The sequence below is a fragment of the Aythya marila genome (assembly GCF_965140915.1).
Source record: "Aythya marila genome assembly, chromosome: 2".
Classification (NCBI taxonomy): domain Eukaryota; kingdom Metazoa; phylum Chordata; class Aves; order Anseriformes; family Anatidae; genus Aythya; species Aythya marila.
The window spans coordinates 24,860,219-24,883,336 of record NC_139043.1 but is presented as its reverse complement, the minus strand read 5'-3'; the positions used below and the strand labels follow the sequence as shown (position 1 = coordinate 24,883,336).

Sequence of the window (23,118 nt, the reverse complement as noted above, 5' to 3'; positions counted from 1 at the left end):
ACGCCGCGCCCCGATTGGCCGGCGGCTGGCCGTACCATTATCCCGGGGGCGGGGGGGGGAGGGCCCTGCCCGCCGCAGCAGGCAGCCCCGCGCAGTGCGCCGGGTGGCGAGGCCCGGCCCTGCCCGGCCCGGCCCGGCCGCTGCCATGTGGTGCAGCGGCAACCCCGCCGGGGGGGCGGCCGGGGCCGTCGCCGTGACGCTCGCCCTCAGCGGCACCCGGGACTGCTTCCTGCGCCTGCCGCCCGCGCTCGCCTCGCACCTCCGCCTGCAGCAGGTACGGGCCGGGCCGAGGGCGACGCGCGGAGGATTCTGGGAGAACGCCCCCCACCCCCCGCGCGCGCGCGCGCGCCGCCGGCGTGGTCGCCATGGCGACCGGGCGGCAGCTGCTCCGTTGCCATGGCAACCGGGAGCCCCGCCCACCCCCCCCTCCGAGACGCCCCTTGCGCGGGGTCCGGGCGACCCCGTAGCAGCAGCGCCTCAGGGGCGGGGCCCTGCGGCCGTCATGGCGGCCTCGGGGTGGGTGGCGGCTTGTGGGGGCACTGGGAGCCGCTTCCCTGCCTTAGGGAGGTGCCTGGGGCATCGATCCGAGGGCTCTGCATCGTGGGCCGCGCGTTCTGTTTAATAAAGTGGCTGGAGTTTGCCTCTTGAGCGCTGTCGTGCGCTGTGTGGTGTCGTTTGTGTCCCTCAGTGCTGTGGTTCTTACACCTGTGGCACGTTGCTCAGCATTCACATGGGAACCGGGATGGTGAATCCAGGCAGAATCATAATTCTCGGCGTTAGGGGGTATTCCGATATATGTTTCTTGGGGCTCTTCTCACTCAGAGTCCCAGCTGACAGAAGGGGATCTTACTCGTTAAGTAACTTTTCACACGTGGAAATGCACACATGGCTGTGTGCATCTGTTATGCAACGAGCAGAAGTTAGGGATTAAGGGCTTGCTAGCAAGACAGACAGTCTGGAGAAAAAAAAAATAATCCCGAAGAACAGCGTTAAAGAAAAGAAAACTGGGGCGAATGTGGGGAGGGTGGGAGCAGCTCTGGTACAACATCCCCTGCAAGGTCACGCTCACCCTCCAGGGCCAAAAAGACATGGCACAGGGGAAAAATTGCCAAGATTGGGAAAATCCTGCCCTTTGGCATAGAAAAAGAGAGTCAGGGAAGGGCAGGTACATGTCGCAAGAAATCCAGCACATGTTTGATTCCCTCCTGCTGCGGTTTCTGGATGTCTTACAGATTCTCCATCAACGGGGGGGGGGGGGGAAGGGTGTAACTGCTTTACAGTCTTGTAGCTTCACTCTGTACATAGTCACTTATGGCATTAATTTATCTTATTTCTCTAAAACTTATAGGGCCAGGCTGTGAAAATATCCTGCGGTCATCAGCCTATATTTCTGAGCTGGCTGGAAATGAGGCATCGAGGTCACCAGACTGAAAACACTGCAGAGATTAACAGACATTTAGCGGAGAAACTTGGCATTGCAGATGGAGATCAGGTTTGAAATGCAATCTTTTTCTTTTTTTTTCCTTTTTTTTTTTTTAATAATAAGTATCTTGCAAGATACCTGAAAATGTAATAAGTTACAAATTAGCTATGAACTTATTTACATGTATTTAGCCAGTTACTGCATTTAAATCTTCTCAGGAGAAGAGATAACCATCCAGAAACATCTCTGCTGAAAAGATTTGCTTGTTAAATCGGTAACAATTACATACAGTAAGTTAGGATATGTCAATGGATAGGTCCTCACAGACTTGCAGCCACTGTTTGCAGTGCCATTAATTGTAGGAAAACATAAAGTAATTAAACAAGTTAGGAATTATAAGAATATTTTGCCTGGAGTTCCTGTCATTTTTAAGTACTTACTGATAACATATCTTGTCTGAATTGTCATCCCTGAATTTTCATCGGCTTTTATTTTCATCCCTGTTTTCCCTTTCACCATGTATCTTTGCGTCTTTTCTCTTTGAATGCATATTTAAATTTGCGTCCTATTTCTTGTGTGTTGAACTTCTTGCTCTGATTTATTCTTTTATCAGAGAGAAGCTGGAGAGATGCCCAGGAAGCAGGCAAAGCTTTTTGTCAGGGGACTGTTAATATTTTTTATATTAATAAGGAGAAAGTTAAACATGAGTAGAAGACTATTACACAATAACACAGTGTTATTGTTTGGTATATTCATATATGCGAGTTCTCCTGTTGTAAATTTTATTCAGCGTAATAAAACAGTGGTTCAAAAGCAGTGCATTGTCTTACCCTGTTTACATTTTTTAGCATATTCTGTCTAGAAATGATGCAACTATTTGCAGAAATGTAAGACTTACTAGTTCATTGGCAAGGTAACTTTTGTTCTAGTAATTAATAGTCTTCAACAGGAAAAAAGAATTGGCAATAGAAACCTAAGAACACTCAACTGTTGCCTGGAAATAATTACTTTTGTTACTTTTGCCAGGTATTCCTTGAACCCTGTTCCCATGTCTCCTCCTGTCAGCAAGTAGAAGTGGAACCACTCACAGCAGATGATTGGGAAATTCTGGTAATAAAACCTTTCCTACAGTTTATGTCTTTTTCTTACATATAACAGACACTGTAGACAGCATTTTTTTTTTTGTCATTCCCTACTCTTTTCTGCCACTAAGGAAATACTAAATGTGGTATGTTTTCATTGTACTTTATATTTCTAATGTTGTATTAGAAAGAGACATAGAGTTTTTATCTGCAAATGTTCAAAATATACCAAGTGTTTAATTTATAATTATATCACATTTTCCCAGGAACTGCACGCTTCCTCTCTTGAAAGACATCTTCTTGACCAAATTCGAATAGTATTTCCAAAAGCCATCTTTCCTATATGGGTTGAACAGCACACTCACATTTACATCAAAATTGGTAAGCAGCACTGAATGCTGATGCGATACATTGAGAGAGCTGTTCTGCAGGAGTGGATGCATTCATTCATCTGTTCTGTTCATACTCAGGTACACTTATGCCAGCAGCCCCCTATGGGAGATTAGAACCGTGCACGGAACTTCTGATACGCCCCAAAACACGTGAACTTGAAGAGAACATCACCAGCATGCCTTTCACGGAAAGTGACGTCTTGCTCAAAAGCTTTGTGAAAAATAACATGGAGCAAGAAGAAACAGTAAAGGAGCCTTTAGCCAACCAACCTCACCTAAATCCAGGAGTCCCCGAACAGAGTAAGGCCGATGCAAATGTGACATTTGGCTCAAATGTTCTCCCAGATATGTGGAATTACATAGGGAGCATTTTCTCTCGTACACCTGAGCAGAAACAAAAGACTTTGTGTGATAAAGATGAAGTGAGCACCTTCAAAGACAAGCTGCTGAACTTAATTCACATGGATTCCATTTTTAGAGTATGTCAGTCCCAGCCTCCCAGCGTACAGAATGCATCAGCCACTCATGCATTTCTGAAATACAATGCCATTCATATTTTTCCATGGAATTTAGATTTTATTGATTTGGAGCCAAATGCCGTAGTATCTTACGGGAAAATTAATGAGCTGCTTTCCCCAAGACAGCGTCATCAAGAAGCAAAGCAAAATCTACCAGTTGAAAAACAAAAACATTTGACTAGTCCACAAGACAAAAATAATTCCAATTCTAATAGCAGTCAAGCGTCCAGTGAGGGATCTGTTGTGCAGATCGTTTGGAACGGATTTGAAGACCTAAAGAGTGTCATAGAGTATGGCAACAGTGGGGAAACCCTACATGTTGGAAGAGTTTGGGTCAGTTTGAGCACGCTACCTTTTGGGATTTTTATTGGGTATCTTCTACTGGGTAACTGTGGAACTGGCTAGTTAGTGTATAGTTTGGGGATATGGGCTTTGTGTTAGGCTCTCAAATAGAGTACACTCGAATCAAATAATATCTTCTAGACCTATGCTTTACTAAGACAACTAATTCTGGGCTATGTTACCATTATCTTCTAAGATACACAGTGTACTTGGGGTTTCTGCATCCTTAGCATTCTTGCACCAAACAGGGAAAATTCTTGAGCATTCCTGGAGGTGCGTATTTTCTTCAAATTCTGTTGGCAGCCACTGTACTCATGACAACATGAAAGTATTTATTTACATACATTTAGTAATGCATAACGAGGTGGGTTGTTGTTTTTTTTTTTTTTTTTTTTTTTCCATTTCGTATCACTTTAAAATATGCTTTGGCCTCGTGTGTCATCAAACTATAAAGTAATGGGATCATGTACCCTACTGGTAAATGATGTTAACAAATGCTTTTATATACTGTTAAAGCTTTTATTAAAATACTAAATTACTATCAAATAATTAGCTTTTATATAATTTAAACTATCTTAATCTTTATACAATATTTTGTAAGGTAGCCCGGTCCCAGTGCGCAGACACTGACATTTTGGTTCGTTCTGACAGAACTACAGCCTGCTTATATTCTTTTCTGGAAGCACGTACAGGATCAAGAAAAACAGATCAAATGCACTCCAAATAACTGTTTGACTATTTTGGCATATTACACTCCTTACCATTCGCTTATTTTCATTGAGACTGAGAGCAAAAGCTTGCAGTGGTATTTACCACTAAAACTTTTGAGACACACAGCAATTTTCCAAATGCCAGCAACTGTTAAGTCTTTCAAGTTTAATAAACATTTATGAGATGTTTTCAATTTGGAAATACGTTTAAAGTAACACAGAATATTTGAAAAGCAGTTTTCCTTTTTAAATGGCAAACAAACTAGTACAACTTAAAGAAATTGGGTTTCTCTATCTGTACTGCAGATGTGCTTAGCTCTGATCTGTACAATGGATTATTTATACCTACCTGCCCATGTACAATTAATTGTAATCAGCAAATGAAAGGGTTTTGTGTTTGTTTTTTTTTTTTCCTTTACTAAAACATTCTTGCAACACTTTAAGAATACTGATACCATACCATGTATGCAATGTTATAACTGTTCTATTGTCTGATAATTCCTTTTTCTTTGCTTTTATTTTAAATGTTTTAGATTCCAGATGCTCTGAGAAAAAAGCTACGTATCGATATACATTCAACAGTCCGAATTAAGTCAGTTGAATCTGTTCCTAAAATTCCTGTATCTCTTAGGCTGCAACCCAGACAGAACTTAGTGAGTTGATATTCTTGGTCATGTATTTGTTCACATACTGGAAAAAAAATAATATTGCTCTTGTCAAGGTTGTTTTGTTTTGTTTTAATGTTCATTTGTTTTTATTTGTTATAACAACAATAATCAAGAATAATTTGCATTTGCAGTACATAGTTCCAACCTAGCAAATTTAAGTGTATTTAAGCCTATGAAAACAATAACAAAGAATCATAAATTTAAAGTGGAAATACCCATTTTTAATTCTTCTGGGAGAAGACATGCATTTGCTGTTCAAATCTTGCAGTGGCTGGTGGATTTCCTAAGAAAGAATTGCAGTAAAATCATTATAATTTTTAATGTGCTGTTTAGATTTTGATCTCCTTCTAATGCTAATTATTTTCCTAATGCTAAAGATTTATTTTTCTAGGGTTACATATTTAAATCTCTCTTGTGTGTCTACTGAGTGAGCATCTGTGACAGTAGAAACATACTTAGCACCATTTTCATGCTCTGTCAGATGTAGCTCTGGAATGAAAAATGCTTCAAAATGTACCGTATGCTTGTTTCTCCATGATACTGGCCTGATTGCCATGTTAGCTGTTCCTCAAAACCTCAAATATGGCATTTTCCATCATAGCAGACCTTATGCATGGTTTATTCTTCATTCGCGGTAGTATTTTTTGTTTCCTACCTACAGAGGAAGAGTTGAACTGCATTTTTTAAAGATACATGTTGGAATTAAAATAAGCATTCTTTCAATAATTTGCTAAAATCACACCAAGTATTTGTGTGTGTTTCTATATGTTTTAAATATGTTTTCTATATGTTTTAAATACAGTGCCCTCCCCTCCACAGGAGTTATGCTTCTGTGACTCAGCTGAGATTCACATTCAATTTCTTTTCCTATTCCATTTACCTAGGTGATCTAGGGTCAGTCATGTGGTCTCTTTGGTTGCTTTTTGGAATTTGTTGTTGCTGTCCCCATCAAGATGAGCCCAGGGTTGTCTGTATAGGAAGCAGGGTGTACAAGAAAGAGAGGGGTGCAGTGAGCAGCCAAGATAAGTCACAGGTCAATATTGGTGCATAGCTTAGGTGCCCTTTCAAGCCTGGAAACTGAGTAGTGCTTTTTGATCTTGCAATACAAGACAAGTAAAACGAGACTTAAAAACTCCTTGCCTCACATCAGTGTTTCAAAGATAAAATCTTTCAAGGTGGCTGAAGAGTCAGCTGTTGCTCTAACAGGGGCTAGGCAGGTACTTTCTGTAGAGCAGGTCATAGACATGGTGGTTGTTGGCAAAATGTTATTTTCCAAATAAATAAAACTTTTCATGTTCTTCTTCCATATCTCTACTACCATAAGAAAAACAAATAGTCTTACTTACTAACATCTTGTTTTGTTGTATTTCTCTTTTTCTCTACGTATTCTTATGTAGCATAAGGATATACACGAAGATGATGTTAAATATGCTTTTAGTTCTTGGCTACAGGATTCTGCTACTGACGATCTTCCCTGGATAATGACTAACACAGACTGTATACACCTGCATGTTAAAGAAGGTAAGGTTAATACTGTCTCCAGCTTTAGCTGTCTTAACCATCAATTATGGATTTTGCTTGGGCAATGCGTTTAATCTCTGTATATACACCATTTAATGTAACAGTTATCTCTTTAAACTGTAAGCATTAATTACACTTTAATAACAATTATCCTTTTCTTTCATTTTGGATTGTACTGTAGTATTTCAAAATATATTAATGTTTTGTTTTCTCTTGTGAGGGATAAAAGCTAAATTTGTTTGGAATTTTAGTAGCTGTTCCTTGTTTTTACAGGAATGGAGGAGTTTGCCCTTAGTGTAGTGCATCCTACTCACATGGAAGAAAATAAGTCTGAGAATGTTTTTATGCTGAGTCCCAGTTTGCTGCAAAAGACTAACATACAAGTAAATATCACATAGTATCAGGTACCAAGTAATTTAAATTGTTACATTTGGTTACAAATAAATTATATGTATCATATGTTGTTTTCCCTTTTTAAATAAATGTCAGTCCGTTCTAAATTGTATCTGCATTTTTTACATGTTACTTTTTAGCCTGAGGCATCGGTGAGACATTTTAGACTTGCTCAGAAAATGAAATATTTACTTAATATTAGGATGACTGTTTCCACTGGAAATTCTGGTTGAGCAAATGCCTATAACTTCAGGATTAAGAGTATAGTTGTGGGAATTTTTTTTTTTTTCATTTTTAAACTGACAAATTTTAGCAGAGACTTAAAGGTCCCATTTGGCTGTTCAGAATATAATTTTTCTGCAAAACTTAGAATCCCTGTTCAACAAAAGTAAAATGGGCTTTATTTATATTGGTAGTAGAGAAGTAGAAGACTTCTACAAATCATACTGGTGACTAGTATTAAGATGAAAGGACGATGTATATTTCTTAATAGCACTGTGAGGTTTAAGCATCTTCCAGCCTGTGCCTATCTGTGAACTTCTCTATTAGCCCTGTTTGCCAGTTCAGCTTCTCATATTGGGTACCTGAATAAACAGGTTGAAAAATATGTTTGGATTATTAATAGAAATAAAAATAAAAAGCCAAGTGTTTTGCCAGGCTGCTTTTCACCTAGATCAATTTCCTTGTATGATTTTACTGTCTTGCCTCACAACTGCTTGTGCCAGCATAACAAGGAAGGTACAGCAGAAGAATCAAAGTTGCAGCTGTATGATGATGAGCTGCACAGTCTGGGATAAAGTGCACTTAGCCTAACATCTAATTGCAGCTTGTTACATCATTGTAAACACTGAACTGTATTGTGGAAATAGTTACATGTATGCCATTTCACCAATGCATCTTTCTTTCAGGCAAAATTACACAGAATCCAAAAAAGGCTAGTCAATTGTATACCCTTCTGTGTAAAGCATTAACATTTTCCTTTATTGTAGGTTCTTTTACATCCTCTAACTAGAACAGCTGATGATGACAGCCAGCCGCCTATGCGCGATACAGACAGGAGCCTTCCATACCACAAACTAGACCATTTAGGGTGAGATGTTTTCATAGTAGAAAATGTGTGATTGAATGGGAATTAAAGAAAAAAGAATATTGGTGAAAATGCACTTTTTTTTTTTTTTTTTTGAAAAGTAAACCAGATCTTAAAAAAACACCACTGCATCTTTTGGTATTTTGGCTTGTGTCAGGCTCAGCCCATATTCTTGTTTGTATAGATGTTTAATTTTGTCCTCTGCGCAGTCTTATTGAAGTGAATGGAAACTTTGTGTGACTTAAACTTATGTGCTGAATAGATCACCATGTCTGGCAATTGGATGGGAAGTCTCAGAACCCTCTAAGTTTCAGAAGAGAAGAAATAGATAGTTCAGTGGCTCTTGGTGTGCTTCTAAGTGGTATGAAATAGGCCTCTGCGTAGCATTAAGGAACACTGGAGTTGTTGGAGATTACTTTTTAATCTGGGGTTTCCAAAGGCAGCCAGATTTACCATGTTGCAGTCTGTCTGTCAATCTGCTTCCCACAGTAACTTGAACCTATTTACATGTTTAACCAGAGTTAAGAGATGGGTATGGGTCTCAAAGAATTTAGTTCCTACAAGTTTTATCAGAATTGACAGCTGTGGAGAAGAATTCAAAGCAGTAGCTCCACTGGTAAAAAATGTAATGTAAGCTCAACAGCTAGTTGGTTAACCTGCTTGGGGGTTTAGGTACAGTTTGGAACTAGCCCTAGGACACACTGGCTCTTTCACAGCTAGTAACTAAGTGATGTGTAAAGCTGTTGTAATTAGTACAAGGGAAGACAGTGGTACTGTGTAGTAAGTGAGGTAGGAACGGAGCAGAGGGGACATGAGAGACTTGGAGTATTGCAGTAACATGCTATTGGCATTGTAACAGGCAACGGAGGGCTGGCAAAAAGGGGCCAGTATGGCAGGGATACAATGTGGTAGGTTAGGGATATTAGAAACCAGGCTTCATTTGTTCATTTCATTTTTCATGGTGCAACATTTTGGTTAAAGTTGAAATACAAAGCTTAGAGCCTTGCTGTTTGTGGACCTGAAAGGTGCATACCTGAAAGGTGTGTCAAAAGTCACAAAGATTTAGGACAGGTAAAGGGCAAAGATCTCTTCCAATGAGCTGTGTACTCCTTTATTTCTGAGAAAGTGGAGTTCTTTGCCTCAGGTGTGCTCCATGTTTTACTATTTTGTTACATTCCTTGGTAAATTGTTACTCAGACACTCAAATAGACAAAGCCCCAGAAGCTGATGTCAGCTCTGTTGTCTGAGACCTACCTGCTGCTGGGGTGGCATAGGATGAGCAGGTAACAGTTGCACAACAGGGGTGTTCTGCAATGTCTGTTTGTGCCCTCTGTGTTGCCCCTCCAAAATAAAAGTACTTACGTAAAAAGAATTAAAAAAAAAATCTTCACACTAAATTCTCTTCATCTTTTTGTTGAAAATGTGAAGTGCTTCACATTGCCAACGTTGTAACTTCACTGTACTGCTAGTTATTAATATTTACATCATGTGCACTGATGCTACCCTAGGACATTTAATTTTTTCTTTGCCATGCAGGGGAGTGGACAAATTAGGAGCATCTTCCTTTGAACACATAAGCCACAGCCTTTTGGGTCGTCCTTTATCTCAAAAATTGGCTGGTATTGCTGTGGGACTGCGAAGTGGAGGGGTACTAATCACAGGAGGGAAGGTATGCACTTTACTACTCTCTACTTGCAAACCCTCCCAGAAAGTTTTCCACAGTTACAAAACTTTTCAGTAGTTTTCTTTGGTACCATGCAAACTGAAATAATTAAAGAATAAGCCGAAAAATGAGCAGTCAGCTGAACAGAGTTAACATAATAAAAAATTATATATAGAGAGAGAAATACATTCATGAAATATAAATGTATATATAATATAACATAATAAAGTAAAACGTTAAATATTGCTAGCAATGCAATTCCAGTCTATTCCCATAGGTCATTAATATGCTTTGTGTTTATGGTATAATAGACACTTTCTGTCTCTTAAATATGAATGAAGGTAAGAATACAGTATTTTCTCTTATAAACATAAAATGACAGTGTAGTTGATATTTTTTAAGTTTCCTGTTGCCTCTTTCAGTGATCCATTTCACATCATACCCCATAACAATAGATGCCTTAACGTTGAACTTGGTGGAATCAGAATGCTGTCTGTAGTGGAGACATCCACCCTAAATTTGGCTCATACTTGTTTCAGTCCATGGCTTTGGTCTCTACCAAGCGATGCAGAGACAGAATAGCTATATACTTCTGGTGAGGATTAAATCTAAGGTGTGCCTAGCCTTCCCGGCTTAACTTGTGTATGCTTTGATAAAAACTCCAGAAAAATAGAAGGAAATAGTTGTGTAACTTTATGTTGGCTCACATTTATTTTTGCAGGGAAGTGGGAAGTCAACACTAGCAAAGGCCATCTGCAAAGAAGCATTTGATAGACTGGATGCTCATGTAGAAGTAATTGATTGCAAAGCTTTAAGAGGTATGATAATAAGTGTTTCATTCTCAAATGTGCTGCATGATGAAGAACCATAATTATGAAGTTACCATATTTAGTCTGTCTTATCTTTCATTTTGGAAGGAAATGTGATTCCCCACTATGAGATTCTTTAAATTAAACAGTCTAATGAAAGCGTAACTGCCTTAAGCTTATTTTGCACTTACCGGTTTCTGTTCCTTCTACCACCACCAAATTCAAACAATGATTCCTTGTTTACTTCTAATTGTTGTAACAGAGGAAGAAGTTGCAAGTTGAACTGTGTGTTTTTTCAGCTGTGCTAGCTGGAACATATGTTATGTTAAACATCCTAAATGTTAAGGAATTCCTGTGTTACTCAGTGGAAGAATGACATGAGCACCAAAGAAGAATTAAACAAACAAGCAGCTGAAGCCAGATTTATGCTGGCACGTGTACTACTCTAATGTTTGTTAGCAGACTCTGCAGACTCTGGCTTAAACTAGATATCTGATTTGTAGGAGTGCAGTTAAGTTAGCTGAACCCAAACCATTGGAGTATTACCTGAGCAAGCTGTAAGTCAATCTGTTTTTTTTTCCCCTGATATGTTTTGTCATAAAAACTGTATTTGTGTTTTAGGAAAAAGATTAGGAAGCATAAGGAAAAATGTGGAAGAAGCTTTTTTAGAAGCATCGTGGAGACAACCATCCATCCTTTTAATGGATGATCTTGATCACATTGTTGGAGTACCTTCCACACCAGAGCATGAGAACACCCCTGAAACGATTCAAAGCAATAGACTTGCGTATGGTAAGACTGTATTACCTGTGTCTGGATAAAAACATAATGCAGCTTAGAATTTCTGACACCTGAATTGTACTGTCCTAACTAGACACTTGTCTGTATCATTATTGCCTCTGGACCATGAGGTATGTTTGTAGAGCAGAGTTCATAGCACAGAAAAATCATGTTTAATTTCCTGTGGTAGATATCATCAGTTACTTTGCAAATATAGTTTTTAAATTGCACTTCCAATGACATTTTAGTAATGGAAAGTACAGTCCTAGAAAAAAATTACATTGTCCAGCTGTTTTGTTGTTGTTATTTTAGTTTGTTTTTTTTTTTTTTTTTTTTTTAAATTATTATTAAAGAAAGGCCTTTATATATGGGGATAAAGTAAATATTCATTTGTTACGTTTTGTATGTGTTAATGCTACTACAGTAGAAATGTGTATTACCAAATACAGAATCTTTCTGTTATTTTGCAATTCATGGAGCAATATGTTATCTGTTTAGTTTTGAAAGATCTGATAAAAGAAGTTATTTCCATGGGGAGTTTGATTGCATTCATTGCTACAAGTCAGTCTGAACATGCCCTACATCCTTCCCTGCTTTCAGCTCAAGGCACACATATATTTCAGTGCTTCCAATGTATCCAGTCTCCAGATCAGGTAAATTCAGGTATTTATTATTTTGGTTAATTTGCTCCCTCTAAATGTATGTCCACTTCTTACCTGTAAAGGCATTTTAGAGGAACAGCTTTGAAAAACACGTGAATCAGTAGAGTTAGGTAAATGAGACTAAACTGAAGTGTGTGTTTTTTCACTGCTCAGAGGAGTAAGTATATCCCTAAATGTTAATTAATTGAATTAAATGTTAAAATGTTATTAAAACTAAATATTACTTTTATGGGAAGGTTTGGGGTTATTTTTCAACATTAATTACATCCCTTTACTTTTAAATGTAGTCTTTTTTGGAACAGTGAAAAGGAAAGAATAAACAGTATAACATAATTGCAGGAGAAAGTAGACTATTTTACCTGTGCACATATATCCTAATTACATGAAATAGTCATGGCAACTCATTGGTATTTAGCACAAGTAGTTCCTGCCTGCTTGTCTTCTCTTGCAGACAAGCAAATAAAAGCTATTGAGGAAGCAGTTCTGCATTATATACAATGTAGGTTTCTCCCACTTCTTGCAAGTCTGCTTTTTTCACTAGTACATGAATAATGATGAGGTGTCAGTGGAAAAGTCAAGATCTTAAAAGATACCAAATTATCAGATGTATTTTATTTAATGCAATAGTTTTCACTTTCAATATATTCTGCATGTATCAGCACAAAGGGAAAGATTGTTGTTTTCCTGTGAAACAGAAACAATGGGTGTAGGAAAACAGTAGAATCTGAGGGGACAGGGTGTTGTTTCATTATTGTTGTTAGATTTAAGATAACTGCAAGGGTAAACATTTGAAGTCATACAACTGGTGATTTTATTGAAGTTCAGCTGAAGAATTGACTTTCGTTCGTATTCATGCCTGTTCAGATTTTGTTATTTGAAGATTTGGTGATACCTAAAATGGTGAAGGAAATTTTAGTAACTCATATGTAATTGCTTTCTGAACATCTGAAATCCACATAAACAGGAAACTGAATATGCACTTGTTGTACAATTCTATTTTTCAGAAACAAAGATGTGAAATGCTGTGTTCCATAATAAAAAATAAACTGAATTCTGATATCAAGAAGTTCTCTGATCTTGACCTCCAATATGTTGCGAAGGAAACAGAAGGCTTTGTTGCTAGAGATTTTACTGTGTTGGTTGACCGTGCCATTCATGCCTGTATTTCTAACCCGAGTGCATTTCAAAATGATGGTATGTTCACAAAATCTAGATTTCATAGTCTAACTTCTGTTATCCAGAACCTTTGAATAACACCCAGATAAAACACCAGATTTTGTTTCATGTTTAAAATGTATTTATTTTTTACTTATAATGAGGATTTTTTTTTCATTTTTCTGTAAAGCAGAAGTGAATCTCTCAACTGTGGATTTTCAGAAAGCCTTAAAAGATTTTACTCCATTAGCTCTGAGAAATGTCAACCTTCATAAGCCTAAAGACATTGGCTGGGACAGGATTGGCGGCTTAAAAGATGTGAAGCAAATACTTGTGGATACCATCATGTTACCTGCAAAGGTATGCAGTTCTTTTAAATCAGTTACTTGAATTTTATACATACTGTTAGTAGAATAAGAATTATTTTTAAGGTAAAATGCAATATTTGACAGAAAGAAGGCAGGTATGATTTTAAGCTACTTTTGTAGCTTCCCACTCTTCAGCTGTCTTCAGTTACTGGAAAACTCTCACCTTCCCCTTCCCTCTCCCAAATACAATAGGCAATGGCTTGTGCTTTTCTCCACATGTTCTGGAGTCTTGCAGTATTACGTCCCCTGCCTGACATATTCCTAGCATCTTCTTTTGTTACACACTTCTTTACAGGGACTTGTGATAAGGTTCTCTGAAAATAACATTTCCAACTGTCTTCTTCAATGCTTTTGCTAGAGGAGTGCTGTCCTGGGTGAATGGCAGTCCATCAATTTTCCCTTTTAATTTGGCTTTTCTGCCTTGTTTAAAGTTTCCAACACTGTGATGAGCCATTCATTTCCGTCTTCAGAAAAATGACTGAACATTTTTTCTTACACTGGACAGAATCTTTTTGTCGTATACTTTATATAATTTGATCATATCAGTCAGTGATCAAAACAGGAATTTTAAAGTGCTAGTATGGATGTTTTAAAACTGATAAATCCCTATTACGTCCTGTTTCTTCTTGGTAGAAGATGTCACTACTTGTAATTAAGAAACCTAGGAACCCACTTCAGCCCCATGTAAACTACCAACAGACAAAATGAGCTATTTTGATAATAAAGTGGATAAAAGAAATTAAAATTATTTTTGAACAAAAATCCACATTCATGAGATTTCAGTATGCTACAGAAAAATTGCTTATTTTAGAACGTGTCTTGTTGACATTCTTTTCCAGTATCCTGAATTATTTGCAAACCTGCCCATACGACAGAGATCAGGAGTCTTGCTATATGGAGCACCTGGAACAGGAAAAACACTGTTAGCAGGAGCAGTTGCTCGAGAGAGTGGAATGAATTTCATAAGCGTCAAGGTAACAAGATTTTTAAGATTGATTAATTTTATTAACTGAATGAAGTAGCTCAACATAATTATGAGTATGTGGTTGTGAAGGCAAAATAAGAAGCTTCTTTAAAATACTGAATGTCTCTGGATATCCAAGCATCTGTCTGACTTTCTGGAGCCTCACAGTTCTATGACTGAGATTTTCTTGGTATAATTTTTCTTTAGGAAGAATAATAAAATTAAACTAGATATTCTTAATTTATTTACTTTTTTTTTAATAAAAAGATCCTGGATTCCACTCGACAATGAAGTTTGGCAATTCATTTTAATTATTTTCTAAACGCAGTGTAAATGGTTACCTTGTGATATTCTAACGTGTTTTGTTATAGTAGAAAGATTGAAATAACTGCTTAAGAACAAATTGGAGTGCTGCCATTCTCTTCGTTAAAATAAAATTCACTCCAATATATTAAACTTATGCTGATGTTGAATTACACATTAAAACGAAGAAACATATCATGAATATTCTTTTCTGGTTTTTTTTAGGGACCAGAGCTACTCAGCAAATACATTGGAGCAAGTGAGCAAGCAGTTCGAGATATTTTTAACAGGTTGGCTTTGTAAAGATTTGTGATATTATCAATAGATTTTATTGGTTGAAGCTCCATGAAATAATTTTGTTCTTGGAGAGTTATGGTGTCAAATCACAAAAGTATCAGAAATAAACAATTGTGTCAAACAGGATGGTCATGTTGAGTTTGCCAAGACCATTTTTAAGAACTTTTTTTATGAACAGATCAAGGGTGCACTTTTGAAGCCAATTTCCCATTTTTCTACACTTTGAGTGCTTTAGTTCACATCACAGATTTGTTGTGGAAAATAGGTGCTGAATTCCTTTCAGATATGTCCAGGACACAGACTAGTGTACTCCAGCTAGAAATGAACATTCAGTAAACAGAATCAGACTTGACTTGGTATTGAGGTCCTCGGTGCCAGTGATTTTGTTTTTACAAATCTGTCCTTATTAAGCCTCACTGCTTACTAATGTAAAAATGAAGAAGGGAAGGAAAAAAACTATATCCTTCATGTCCTTTGCTTCTTGGGTAGTTTACGATGTAGAGGCAGATATGTATAAACCAAGATGTCATCTGAAGTGACTGGGTTAAAGCTTTCATGAGCTTTCATTAACACAGTTGAGTACTTAAGAAAGGAAAAAGTGCGTACAAGGTATGTCATAAAAATGAGCCACAATTGCATAGAAATCCGATTCTTAAGAATCTCTAACTTCTGTGGGAAACAGGTTTTCTGTTCTCTGGTTACATTTAACTGGCTTTTTTTTTGTTTGTTTTTAAGAGCTCAGGCAGCCAAGCCTTGCATTGTTTTCTTCGACGAGTTTGATTCTATTGCTCCTCGCCGAGGTCATGACAACACTGGAGTTACAGACCGGGTGGTTAACCAACTGTTGACTCAGTTAGATGGTGTGGAAGGCCTACAAGGTAGTAATTCATCTCTGTGACCCTTACGCATACGTTTAGCAGGTGTTAATGATACTTTTTCTACACTTTCCTAAAGGAGTTTACGTCCTAGCTGCTACTAGTCGCCCAGATTTGATTGACCCTGCTTTGTTAAGGCCAGGTCGACTGGATAAATGCCTGTACTGTCCACCTCCTGATCAGGTGAGAAAACAAAATGTTTTACATGAGAGGCAGGGGAAAAAATCAAACTACTGGTCTTTATTCTGCTTTTCTTTACTCTTTATTTGTGGCATTTCCTATCTGGCCTAAGTAGAGTTGCTTGCACAGCTCAAGTTATATATACAAATTCATTGCTTTTTAGTGCCAGTGCGTTAGTATAAAACTGGGAAAAGACTGTTTACCACTGTCTTAAGGATCAAATCGTATTCCAGCAGATGTAACTGATTCAAAAAAATAATAATTAAAAAATATTTTTAACAGGAAACTAGTCTGCAGAAAGTAATTGGCAGTAGGGGAGTGTTTATCATCTTCTGCATCTTCCTATGAATTACAAATCCAATGGATCTGCTGTTTGCTTGAAGTGATGAACCACAGGCATTCACAACCCAACCCTTGATTATCTGAAGTTTTCAGAGCAGTTTTGTTCTGAATCCAGACAATTCTACCATCCTTTACCCACAGTTAATTTGAATGTTCAAGTTCTTTTGAAGACAGATACGTCACTGGCCAGGCAGGGAATGATTCTCACTGATTATAGAGGGTTTTGGATCAGGCCTTTAAGGCTTTATGACGTGTATCTTTGATTCCCCATCTTATCTTAAAAATTAGTGCTGTTCATTTTCAGATTAGTTGGAAAGTTTAACAAATTCCACATCATTTCATTCTATAAAGGTACATGAAGAAGATGTTCCTTCACACTAAGATCCTAGATGGGTAGTACTAGTTGGGTATTTAGAGAGTGTATTTCTCTACACACTGTATGTTTGGTGCAGTTTCTCTTAGACTTGTCAAGGAAATGTAACAAAATTTATGCCTATATTTTAAAGATTGTTTACTACACAGTATGTCCAATATGTGTTATCATTAGGGTAGTATTATCTTTAAAAAAAGGTAATTCCTTTCATAGATGGGAATGTGTTTGTAACAGGGCCGAAGCACTATTTAGAAGTCAGGAGAAGGAAAATATCAGGTTGCTTTACTGACAGTATTTTTTTTTTTCCTCCCTTCTTACAGAGTTCACGCTGTGAAATCTTAAAAGCTCTCAGTCATTCTCTCTCCTTGGCAAGCGATGTGGACTTTGAGTATTTGGCAGCAAAAACAGATCAGTTCACAGGAGCTGACCTAAAAGCTTTATTATACAATGCCCAGTTAGAGGCAATACATAATAGTTTAGGCTCAGGTTTAACACAGGTAAATAATACTGATATAAAAATGTCTCTTTTTATTTTGATGTTGATATGTTTGAAAGAGTTAATTTTTATCCTTTATTTTTAAGCAATTTTTTTTAATAATATTTAGTTTTCCTGTATCCCGGTACAAAGGATTAAAATCTTAATGTTTACAGTATCATGTGAGAATAATGTAACAAATTAGTTTAAATGCTTTTTAAAGACAAGATTTGCTAATTTTATGACAAATGTTTAATATTAAAATTTATTTTAGCAAAATCTGTTCTGACAAATTGAGTGTGATCTGAGGTTAGGGGAGAAGTGGCAAGAGGGTAGTGATGAAGGGGCTTCCTCTGTCTTGCATTCCAGGCACCAGCTAACACCCATGTTTCCGAGGTACAGGATTCCACCCTTAGTTTTTATCCCTCATGTGACTGACAGGCCTCTTTCCTCTTTTAGCTTCCACTCAGCCACCTGCCCTCACATTTTTAATTCCTGTCTTGTGGTTCTGGCTGGGAAGGGGCAGGCATGGCTTCCCCTACTTGAAAATCAAAGGAAAGCGTTGGGTCAGGGTCACGAAAGCAAGGACTCTCAGGCTCTTTTAGCATCAGATTTACCAGGCGATGGGGCTCTGAGTATCCAACTGTTAGTGTTTGGAGGGATCTCCAGCATACCTTCCATAACAATCCCTTCGCTGTAGCATCATCATGAGGAGAATCTGAAATTAAGAGATGAGGATAGAACAGTAAAAGTAGGACAGCCCTCCCCAGGCAGAGAGTCCTTACACTGCTCTCAGTTTTGCTGTTCCTTCATATGGCTATTTCTAAACACTGTGCTGCTGACCTAAGTAGTTGTAGGCATACCTGATGATGATCCCCATCATTATGAGGCGGCTGTTGTCTAAAGTAATGGTCTCCAGAGTGGCACGTGCAAGAAAATGCACTGATGTGTAGGGGAAAAAATATTAGAACTTAAACAGTACATGTGTATAATATACAAATAAATATGCATATATTGGGTGAGATGCTTAGACATTTTTTTATTGATAGGGATGCACAATCAAAGAGTTTTGCAGACACCAGTGTACAGCATCAATTGCAATTTCTGTGTCAACATTTAAAATGTGTTGACTGTGACTGAAGATGAGTGAGTAGAGCAATTAGGCACTGTAAAAGTAGACTCACCACAGTCTCCCAGACCACTTTGCACAAGATACTAAGTTGCTTGGAGGGTCAAGCCAGAAATTTCCTAGCACTTGCTCTTACTGAGTGGGTGAGACAGATCATAGCAAATAAATAAAACCTTAAGATTATTTCCTCTACATACTGTTCTGCCACAAAGATGGAAAGTTCTGCTTAAAGGCATTGGATTTTCTTAGCAAAACATTTGGAATTGTACTCCCAGAGAAGGATGGATTGCTAGAAATAAGTGCAAATCAATACTTTCATTTGGACTATACATTAAATATTTTAATGTATTTCAGCTTGCAATTAGTTGTGAGTTAACACTTCTGTGTTTTTTTTTTTGTCACAGGATTTTGGTTCTAGTTCTGATAGTGACTTCAGCCTGTCTTCCATGGTTTTTCTGAACCACAGCAGTGGCTCAGATGACTCAGCAGTAGACGGAGAAGCAGTGCTAGAGCAATCTCTAATTTCTTTAGACATGTCCGAGTTGCTTCCTGAAGATCCAAGGTCCAACATGTATCGTCTTTATTTTGGAAGCTCTTATGAGTCAGAACTAGGAAATGGAACTCCTTCAGAACTGGTAAATTACTTTCTCAATATTTTGAATTCTCTAAATATTATCAGTTATGAAGCAGAAAAACTGAACCAGGCAAATGGTAGGGTTTTATAAACACAATTATGTCTGCTTTGTCCTTGAAACTGTCTTCATCCAACACCTTGTGGTCCAGAGTGGAAACCAAGATGGATGCCATCTGACAAAATACAATATGGACTTCTCTACAACTTTTGAGCACTCTTGAATCGAAACCCCAAAATACCACTTAATGCTTTATAATCAGGCAAACTGATTCATACTAGGTCTTACTGTATGATCTAAGGGCTTGTTACCTTCCAAAGTTTATTACCAGAACAGTTGTTTGTTTTTCTTTTTTTTTAACTGAAAAAATAAAAAAAAAGTTTTATCACTAAAAGATCACCATCTAGCTCTCATATTCATAAAAATCAACAACTTTTTCAGTTTCTGGTAGACCATTTATTAATGGAATAATCTGACCACAAGATTGCATAAATAACAGGAGAAAATCTTAGCTTCCATTGTTGCTCTTAAGAATGGAACTCTTACTGCAGTGGACAAACCAGCACATTCTGTGGCTAGCTTGGAGGTAGGGTGCTGCTTAGGAGCAGAAGGCTGGCTGGTCTCACTTAGCTGCCAGGTAAGCAAAACCGAATACACTCTCTCCAGGCTCCTTATATTGAAGAAGTGATTTCAGAGTTTGCATGTGATCCATTCATTTTGAGAATCTGTTGTAGAAATGTAATTACAGGTAGTTATCAAAGGTGTTAGAATCTTGGTTTCAAAACTGTATGGCATTGATTCCTAAAGCCAAAAGTAGCTGCTTTTGACACTGGAGAAGTAATTACTGACTGCTAAGTCTTGTGAGGTGCTTTTGTATTTGTTGCCTTGCCGTATAGATGACAGTGTTCCAGTAGTGTATCTTTAGAGACTCACATTTTCCTTTAACTGTGGAAATTCTTCAGTGGGGCTACAATGACTTCAGTCTCTTAAAACTGTTGAACTTGAAAGTTGCATGTTTTATCCAGTGCACAGAAAATTTGGAGGTGATAAATATTTAAATTATGAGCCATTCCAAAGCTAACTGCATAAACTCTCCCAGATTTCAGAACCACTGATTTTCATACATAAATAAAACAATGGGTTTAGTAGACCTTGATTCTTTTTGACATAGGCCATTGCAAAATTATATGGATGTTTTCCAAAGATGAAGCAGTTTATTTTCCCAAAATATCTTGGCAAATTAACCTGAAACTTTCTGTGCAAAAAGTTGCGTGTGATGCGTTTTTAAGATAAAGTTTCTGCTGGTGGAAGCAAGCTTATACTGAATTAAACTGGCTGGAAAATGAGCTAAATCTTAATGGCTGAGTTGCTCTTTTAAGTCCGTAATGAGTTAATGTGTTTCTCCTTGTGATCAATTTAGAGCTCTTTGTGTTTGTCTGGACCAAACTCCATAAGTCACGATTTTACCAGCATGTCTCAGAGAGACGCAGCATCATCACAGCTGTCAATGCTTAGAACAACCTCTCAAGATGACTCCCTGGAAAATAATCAAGAGCAGCAAACAGAGCACCTGAGGACAGAAATCAATGCTATCAAAGCCAATTACAGAAGCAAGAATGGAGTATGGCAGTTTTGTTTATTATTTAAGCTTAACACACTTTTTCCCAATGTTTCTTGGTATTCTGATAATTAGTTTCTGCAATAGTAGTAAATATAATGTAACAAAAATAGCAAAGGTAAATGCTTGAGGAAAACAAGCCAGATTTGTGTTATTAATATAGGGGGGAAATCAGTGATTTTATCTATAATATGTATTGAGGTGGTTCCAGAGTTACTGATATTCATGGCATTAGGTATTTGATCTTTGGTAATTTCTCCTTGTTTACTCCTGGCTCTGTTTTCAAGGAGGATGGCACCTTTAATCAGTCCATGCTTGCCAAGAACACTTTGATTATTACTCAGTCCCATCTGATGACCGCACTTGAGGGTATAAGACCATCCATTAGCCAAGATGACTGGAAGAACTTTACTGAACTGTAAGTATTTTTTTTGTGTGTGTGTAAATTTATTTTTTTAATTGTGAATTCAGTGAAGATTTGGTGTTCTCATATTTCTTATTCATCAGAAACACAATAGTTATTTAATCTGGTGAATGGCAGAAGAGTTGAGTGGTTTCTGACAGCATTTTTTCAGAAATCCAGAAGTTACACATTGGGAAGGGGAAATTCTTTTACCAGTGCACTGTATTTTTGTTTGTTTTCATTAATGTAGGACCTAGAAATTCTAATCACAGACCAGAAAAATCCTGTATTATGTTAAGAGCTATACCAGTACAAGAAGATTCTGATTTTGTAAGACTTAAAGCCAGGTCCCATCAAGTAAGAGTCCAGCATATTTTCAAATTTCTGGCACTTGACTCAGTTGTGGCCTCTGTTAGCTACAGTATTCAGGAAGATGTATATTGGTTTTGAGTCCTAGGCACGTGTGTTCCCAAAGAAATATTAATAATCTACAGAGGAGTAGATATAGTGAGAATGAAAATGTATCATCTGAGACTAGAAAATGACTAGAGTGAATAAGTTGGAAGGTGGCATCAGGATGTTCTGTGATGAATGTGGAAATTAAGGCACATTCTACCTCAGCTGATACATAGATAAGCAGATCTTACAGCATGAGAAAAAGAGAAGGAAAGAAGGAGAATGAGGGATGCTCCCTAGGATCCAGTCCACTTATGTTCCCCACCCCTGCAAGTCCTACACCCTCATATCCCCCCAAAAATAAAAAATAAAAATAAAAGCAGAGGAGAAAGCTTTCCAAGTCAGATTAGTGGTTGAAAATTCTAGTCTTGTAGATCTGAGATGTGCATTTGTCATATCAGTGAAAATATAAATAAACATCTGTAGTGCTGTGTTGCATCAATGTGCATCTGAAGAGGCATATGCAAACAAAATCATTTCAGACTAATATGCTACTATCTTTTTCTGTTTCAAGGTACGAGAATTTTCAGAATCCCAAGAAGAAGAAAGGACAAGTTGGCTTAACATACAGACCGGGACAAAAAATGACTCTAGCTTAGTAACTTTTAATGTGCTTGTAATTACTAAATTGTAAATGGAAATGACAAATGTGAGCCTGATATTTAAATGATTACATCAGATTATTTATATTCATATGGATTTATTAATGCAGCAATTGAAGAAAAATTTATTTTCAGTTTACAGGCTGCAAAATTATTTCACATTTTATTTTGAAGAAAAATTGTCTTCCTGCAGATTAATATTAAATTTTTGAGAGAGCATTTGTTACGTTATGTCCAGTTGTTTATCACAAATTTTTTAGTATTGCTTTTTATGAATATATGATTACAAAAAAAATAATAATTATGATTTCCCTGTTTATTTCCTCATAACAATTACATCCTGTTTGAATAAACTATAATATCTAATGCAGGAAATATTTTGAAAACATTCTGTAAAGCTATTCTCTACCGGCTGTTGGACGGCTTAGAGAAGGGTGATACTTCAGATGTTTATTGGTAGACAACTACTCTAATACTTCCAGAACAATTGTAGCCATAAAAGAAAAATATTAAGACAAACCAGTATAATTTTATCTTTGTCTTTTGCCACTGTTAATTATTCAGAGGAATATCAAGTTGCATTTTGCAACTGTATCTTCCTAACCCCATCTTTTGTTCTTGAAGACTTCAGAAAAATCTCTGATGTTTGGAAGCTGTCTAATGTTACATCCTGAAGTTATTCACCTCTGCTTTCCTACAATCAGGTTGTTTAAGAGTTGTCATTCTCGGCTGATAAGGAGGTAGACAGCAGGGGAAGGAAGCTTTCTTCCAGGAAAGGAAGAGAACTAGAGATGCTTCCCATGAGTCACTACATGTTACGGTTTATTTAATTCATTTATGTGTGTAATGCTCTGTCAGTATTGGTAAGAACACATAATATTGACCATATGATTATC

General features: G+C 37.4%; 1 protein-coding gene across 2 annotated transcripts; it reads left to right on the top strand.

Moving 5' to 3' along the window:
* The first annotated feature begins 77 nt into the window (after positions 1–77).
* Positions 78–22,441, top strand: PEX1 (peroxisomal biogenesis factor 1). 2 transcript variants are annotated; one of them, XM_082752841.1, is made up of 24 exons: positions 78–274; positions 1,349–1,492; positions 2,450–2,533; positions 2,772–2,886; positions 2,976–3,748; positions 5,001–5,120; positions 6,533–6,656; positions 6,930–7,039; positions 8,039–8,139; positions 9,673–9,805; positions 10,521–10,617; positions 11,230–11,400; positions 11,887–12,041; positions 13,055–13,244; positions 13,399–13,565; positions 14,413–14,547; positions 15,066–15,130; positions 15,873–16,015; positions 16,092–16,195; positions 17,228–17,404; positions 18,916–19,146; positions 20,564–20,764; positions 21,049–21,179; positions 22,135–22,441. In XM_082752841.1, the coding sequence occupies exons 1-24, from the start codon at positions 146–148 to the stop codon at positions 22,217–22,219; spliced, it is 3,885 nt and encodes a 1,294-aa protein (XP_082608967.1). In that variant the 5' UTR covers positions 78–145; the 3' UTR covers positions 22,220–22,441. The 2 variants fall into 2 exon arrangements, with proteins under 2 accessions (XP_082608967.1, XP_082608966.1); XM_082752840.1 differs by having other exon boundaries at positions 13,396–13,565.
* Positions 22,442–23,118: the final 677 nt, after the last annotated feature.